Here is a 7303-nt window from a genome sequence, read left to right as displayed (position 1 = left end):
GGAAGAGAAACTGGAAAGGTAAATTTCAGTAATATGACGAGATGTCTTGTTCTCTTGGGTAGACACACAGGTTTTTGATATTGAATAAAATATAAATTATAAGATGGTTCTTAAATGTTTTCATACAATGATATATTCTTCATAAATAATAAGCACTGATTACTTCATACTTTATTTCATTTGATTTACAAATTATATATACGTATAAGCATTTACATTCTTTCATGCATGGCACTGTAATATATGCTGAGGGTACACTCTCAGTACCATGAAGAGAAATACCAATGTCATGTCCATGTTATATTTTAAATTTTGGGTTTGTATACTCTGGAGCAGAACCTGATCATATACAGGTCTCTTCGTACAGAGAGAAACTATCTCTAAGGAATAATGGAAATTCAGTACACCTCTTTTATTTTGAAGTGAATGATGGTCATATTCAGTTTCAGTTAAATCTGTAGTGTTAGTTCCTTTATTTTACCCAACTATTATGTTGAAGTGCTTATGTATACAGTATTTACAAGGCCTTTTTTATTTTATGAGAATTTTAAATTATAAAATAAAATTTAGGCTCACAGTGCATGCATATGGTATATAATTGTTTATTAACCCTTTGACTGTTTTGGTCGTATATACACGTCTTACGAGCCACCGTTTTTGACGTATATATACATACAAATTCTAGTGGCTTCAAATCAAGCAGGAGAAAACTGGTAGGCCCACATGTGAGAGAATGGGTCTGTGTGGTCAGTGTGCACCATATAATAAAAATCTTGCAGCACGCAGTGCATAATGAGAAAAAAATATCTCCGACTTTTTTTTTTTTAATTAAAAATGCCGACTTTGTGGTCTATTTTCATATAGCATTTATGGTTGTATTCTCGTTTTCTTGATCTCATTTGATAGAATGGAAAATGTATTATAGAAATAGAGGTGATTTTGATTGGTTTTACTATGAAAAGAACCTTGAAATGGAGCTCAAAGTAGGGGAAATGTTTGATTTTTGCCGATGTTCAAAAGTAAACAAATGATGTCATTTTCCAATAAATGTCCAGGTAGCTATTCTAATATGCAGTCATGAATGGGTTGACATTATTTATACAATTATTACAATATTGCAGTAGTCTGCATAACAGTAAATCTTCTATTTTTTGTTTGAATAAAAATTCAAAATAGAAAGCAAGAGTAATATCAGAGGGGCCTGGAGATGTGACTGATGAACAAAGAAAATGTTATTTTAGAGCCAGGAATGTCTGCATTGTTCATTCTGAACCCTATTTTGAAATTGTTATATTTTTTAATTTTCGTGAAATTGGCCAAATTGCAAATTTCTGACCACGTTATTGGGTAGTTGAAATCAGTAAATGGACAGTTTCTTGTACTCAATCGATAGAAAAAATGGAGTTCTAAAGAAATAGCTACGAGTTTGGTCGACTGGAACAATGGAATTAGCCGAAAATAGGGCTCAAAGTGGGCAAAATTGCCGATTCGTAAATATTGCCTATGTCGCTAACTTTGCAAGAGCATAATTCCGTCAGTTTTTCATCAACTTTCGTTGTTTTATTGCCATTACAATCAGGAAAAGATTCTCTATCATTTCATAAGATTTTTTTTTTTTTTTTTTTTGCGACACCAGGAAACACTTCAGGATAAGATTTACAGTTTGTGAGAAACTGTCATAAAATATGATCCCATGGAAAAGTGCAACAACAAAACTGGAAGTGTTGTACTATTTATGTTAGTGGCTATGTGCTGCTGAGCTACAAGCATTGCCCCTCCTCTTAACCCTTTTAGGCTCCATGCAGTAGATCTACGGCTTTATGTTCAGGGTCCAAACCATAGATCTACGCCATGAGCTCAGCTCACTCTGATAAGCTGTGAGCGGTAAATTTGGGTCTAGATATGAGGGAATACATCTATGTGATATGTGTGCACCACATAAAACAAATCCTGCAGCACACAGTGTATAATGAGAGAAAATAAACTGAGACCATGATTTTTGATTAAAACAGCGACTTTGTAGGAGGCTGGCGGTCCAGCAACCATAACCACTAGGCCTAGTCAGCGCCAGGTCGTCACTACTCCAATACCAACCCCATTTCTTATTTCCTCACTCATCCCACAGCACCCTGACCATGTCAGAGCCTAGGTGAGCATACAGGTAAACCATAAAGAGCCTATGGCTTGAGTTAGCTAAACAAAAGGAGTACACAACTACAAATTTAGCTTAAATACACAGCATGTCTGACGCCAGCCTCCAAGCCATGCTGACTCCACCTGAATGCCCCAAGCCACGCTTACCCCGCATACCCAAACACAGTTGGAAAATAAATCCCTAGCAGGATTTCTTTATAATTATAGTTTAACCTACTTTACAGTACCCCCCAAAAGCACATTATGAATTATAAAATTATGCTTTGCAATTATAACATTCATACTGTTATGACTGTATATCAGAGTACAAAACAAATTCTGGCCACAAAATAGAGCGAAACACCAACGTCAAAGACCTGGGAGTGATTATGTCGGAGGATCTCACCTTCAAGGACCATAACATTGTATCAATCGCATCTGCTAGAAAAATGACAGGATGGATAATGAGAACCTTCAAAACTAGGGAGGCCAAGCCCATGATGACACTCTTCAGGTCACTTGTTCTATCTAGGCTGGAATATTGCTGCACACTAACAGCACCTTTCAAGGCAGGTGAAATTGCCGACCTAGAAAATGTACAGAGAACTTTCACGGCGCGCATAACGGAGATAAAACACCTCAATTACTGGGAGCGCTTGAGGTTCCTAAACCTGTATTCCCTGGAATGCAGGAGGGAGAGATACATGATTATATACACCTGGAAAATCCTAGAGGGACTAGTACCGAACTTGCACACGAAAATCACTCACTACGAAAGCAAAAGACTTGGCAGATGATGCACCATCCCCCCAGTGAAAAGCAGGGGTGTCACTAGCACGTTAAGAGACCATACAATAAGTGTCAGGGGCCCGAGACTGTTCAGCTGCCTCCCAGCACACATAAGGGGGATTACCAACAGACCCCTGGCAGTCTTCAAGCTGGCACTGGACAAGCACCTAAAGTCAGTTCCTGATCAGCCGGGCTGTGGCTCGTACGTTGGTTTGCGTGCAGCCAGCAGCAACAGCCTGGTTGATCAGGCTCTGATCCACCAGGAGGCCTGGTCACAGACCGGGCCGCGGGGGCGTTGACCCCCGGAACTCTCTCCAGATAAACTCCAGGTAAACATTCATACTGTTATGACTGTATATACTTTACAATGTCATGCAGAACCCTGCATAACACCCATACAATGGACCTAATCCACTGCATCAAGATTTTGTCCATTAAAAGTAGTATGCATGTCCCATATGCTTCCCATACAACAGATTGTGTCCGTTGCATTTCAGTACAATGGATTTTGAATTCAAGGTTATCCTGATGTTTCACAGTATTATTTATTTATTTATTATCACACTGGCCGATTCCCACCAAGGCAGGGTGGCCCGAAAAAGAAAAACTTTCACCATCATTCACTCCATCACTGTCTTGCCAGAAGGGTGCTTTACACTACAGTTTTTAAACTGCAACATTAACACCCCTCCTTCAGAGTGCAGGCACTGTACTTCCCATCTCCAGGACTCAAGTCCGGCCTGCCGGTTTCCCTGAACCCCTTCATAAATGTTACTTTGCTCACACTCCAACAGCACATCAAGTATTAAAAACCATTCGTCTCCATTCACTCCTATCAAACACGCTCACGCATGCCTGCTGGAAGTCCAAGCCCCTCGCACACAAAACCTCCTTTACCCCCTCCCTCCAACCTTTCCTAGGCCGACCCCTACCCCGCCTTCCTTCCACTACAGACTGATACACTCTTGAAGTCATTCTGTTTCGCTCCATTCTCTCTACATGTCCGAACCACCTCAACAACCCTTCCTCGGCCCTCTGGACAACAGTTTTGGTAATCCCGCACCTTCTCCTAACTTCCAAACTACGAATTCTCTGCATTATATTCACACCACACATTGCCCTCAGACATGACATCTCCACTGCCTCCAGCCTTCTCCTCGCTGCAACATTCATCACCCATGCTTCACACCCATATAAGAGCGTTGGTAAAACTATACTCTCATACATTCCCCTCTTTGCCTCCAAGGACAAAGTTCTTTGTCTCCACAAACTCCTAAGTGTACCACTCACCCTTTTCCCCTCATCAATTCTATGATTCACCTCATCTTTCATAGACCCATCCGCTGACACGTCCACTCCCAAATATCTTAATACATTCACCTCCTCCATACTCACAGTATTATATTGGGTTATTTATTATTGAGGGTGGAAAATCTAGCCTAATTAAACCTAACCTAATCTAACCAGATTTAAGTAGTTTTATTCAAGAAATTTGCTGCAAACCAATTGTGAGAAATGCACATATAATTTGCAAACCTACATTGATAGACTATGTTTAATTTCTTTAATTTTTTCATAACTTCCTGTCTTTGGTTGATAAATTAAATTGTATTGACAAAACAGCAATAATTTTTGTCTGTGAATAAAAATAGAGTTTTTTTTATGTGAATGATTGACAGGCATGAGAGTAGGAAAGCTTAGCTAGGTGTTGAGGATAAAATTGCCACAAGATTTTGTTATAGAAGGTAGCATTGAACTTTAGGAAGATTGGGACAAATTATTGTCATCATCTGAAGAGTAGCAAATGCAGTTTATTGTAGAAAAGTGCAAAGTCCTAATCCCCAGGAATGAATGTAACTCCCCTCACACTAAAGAACTACATAAGGAACCTGACCATACAGAATATAAAAAAGACTTGGGAGGCATAGTAAACATAAATCTGATAGTTGCACTTAGGCATATGTAATGAGGCTGACTGACTACTTGGATTTATATGAAGTATAAGTAACAGGTGTGTAGAAATTATACTAGAGTTCTCAACATCATTAGTAAGGCCTTACTTATATTATTCAGCACAGTTTTGGTCTTTGTATATCAGAATGAATATGAATGTATTAGAGAACATACAAAGAAGAATGACAAAATTAATCCTCTGTTTAAGGAATCTTATAAAAAAAGTAAATTGAGAGCCCTGTACCCACTCTCTTGAACCAAAAAAGAACTCAAAATAATGGATTTAACCCTTAAACTGTCCAAACGTAGATATACATTTACATGCGGCAGGCTCCGAACGTAGATCTGCAATTTTTTTACATGCACTCAAATGGGGAAAATCAAGGTCGGAGCGCTACGCACGTGAACGTAGATCTACGTTTGGACAGTTTAAGGGTTAAATTACTTAAATTTACAGTAGATTTAGAGAAGAAATGGGAAAATACTGGTTTGGCAATAGAGTTGTGATAAGCAAAACAATCTGCCAATAGTTTCAATGAATCTGAACCCTTGCAACTTTAGAAATAGGTTGGACAAAAATATGATTACAGTGGATCCTCACCTAACGAACGCATCGCATAACGTTAAATCCGCCTAGCGATACATTTTAAAGCAAAAATTTTGCCTCGGCTAGCGCTAAAAAACTCGCCCAATGCAATTCGTTCCATTCAAGACGTGTCCACGTGTGGCCTGAGCGCGCCTCACTTGTCCCATGGGTGCCAGTGTTTACAAGCCAGCCACTCCGGTCGCATCCAAACATACAATCGGAACATTTCATATTATCACAGCGTTTTTAGTGATTGCACCTGCAAAATAAGTCACCATGGGCCCCAAGAAAGCTTCTAGTGCCAATCCTTTGATAAAAAGGGTGAGAATTAGTATGGAAATTAAGAAAGATTTCGAAGAGTTTGGGGCTAACCCTGAGAAGCCTGTGCCAGTTGTGGAATCCATTGTGCCTACTTCAAAGATTAAGGAAATGTGTGCAAAGCGGGTTGAACTGCAAACCTTTATGGATGAAAATCACCCTAACACAGCTATTGCAAGCCGTGCTGGTGACTATTACAATGACAATGTTATGGCCCATTTTAGACAAATCTTAAAGGAACGGGAGATACAGAGCTCTATGGACAGATATGTTGTGCGACAGAGGTCTGGTGACTCTCAAGCTGGTCCTAGTGGCATTAACCCCTTGACTGTCGCAACCCCCAATACTGAGGTGTCTCCTGGTGTCGCAAAATTTAAAAAAAAAAAAAAAAAAATTATTTTTTCTTATGAAATGATAGAGAATCTTTTCCCGATTGTAATGACACCAAAAAATAGTAATTTGATGGAAAACTGATGGAATTACGCTCTCGCAAAGTTAGCGACCTTGGCGATATTTACAAATCGGTGATTTCGCCCACTTTGAGCCCTATTTTCTGCTAATTCCTTTGTTTCAGTCGACCAAACTCATAGCTATTTCTTTAGAACTCCATTTTTTCTATCGATTGAGTACAAGAAACTGCCCATTTACCAATTTCAAATACCTAATAACGTGGTCAGAAATTTGCAATTTGGCCAATTTCACAAAAATTAAAAAATATGATAATTTCAAAATAAGGTCCAGAATGAACAATGCAGACATTCCTGGCTCTAAAATAACATTTTCTTTGTTCATCAGTCATGTCTCCAGGCCCCTCTGATATTACTCTTGCTTTCTATTTTGAATTTTTATTCAAACAAAAAAATAGAAAATTTACCATTATGCAGACTACTCCAATACTGTAATAATTGTATAAATAACATCAACCCATTCATGACTGCATATTAGAATGGCTAGTTGGACATTTATTGGACAATGATGTCATTAGTTTACTTTTGAACATCGGCAAAAATCAAACATTTCCCCTACTTTGAGCTCCATTTCCAGGTTTTTTATAGTAGAATCAATCAAAATCATCTGTTTTTCTATAATATGTTTTCCATTCTATCAAATGAGACCAAGAAAACGAGAATACAACCATAAATACTATACGAAAATAGACCACAAAGTCGGCATTTTAATTAAAAAAACTGTTGGAGTTTTTTTTCTCATTATGCACTGCGTGCTCCAGGATTTTTTTTATGTGGTGCACACTGACCACACAGACCCATTCTCTCACATGTGGGCCTACCAGCTTTCTCCTTCTTGATTTGAAGCCGCTAGAATTTATGAGCATATATACGTCTAACACGGTACCTTGTAAGACGTATATATGCGGCCGCAACAGTCAAAGGGTTAAAAGAAGAAGGGAAGTAGCCCCGGGAAAAGACTTGACACCAAGTCCTAATGGAATAGGATTCCCCTGCTAAACATTAACACCATCCACACACTCCCCTCCTCCCATCCCATCAATCATCACCAGATCTT

General features: G+C 38.9%; 1 protein-coding gene across 1 annotated transcript in view; it reads left to right on the top strand.

The window, feature by feature from the left end:
- LOC138853455 (uncharacterized) overlaps positions 1-7303 on the top strand; it is a 42285-nt gene that overhangs the window by 47 nt on the left and 34935 nt on the right. The window contains exon 1 of the mRNA XM_070090140.1: positions 1-18. This exon is cut by the window's left edge and continues 47 nt beyond it. Coding sequence (XP_069946241.1) covers positions 1-18 — 18 coding nt within the window. The remainder of the gene's footprint in view (positions 19-7303) is intronic.

The sequence above is a fragment of the Cherax quadricarinatus genome, chromosome 30, assembly GCF_038502225.1.
Source record: "Cherax quadricarinatus isolate ZL_2023a chromosome 30, ASM3850222v1, whole genome shotgun sequence".
NCBI classification, from domain to species: Eukaryota; Metazoa; Arthropoda; class Malacostraca; order Decapoda; family Parastacidae; genus Cherax; species Cherax quadricarinatus.
This window is presented reverse-complemented; position numbering and strand designations above follow the sequence as displayed.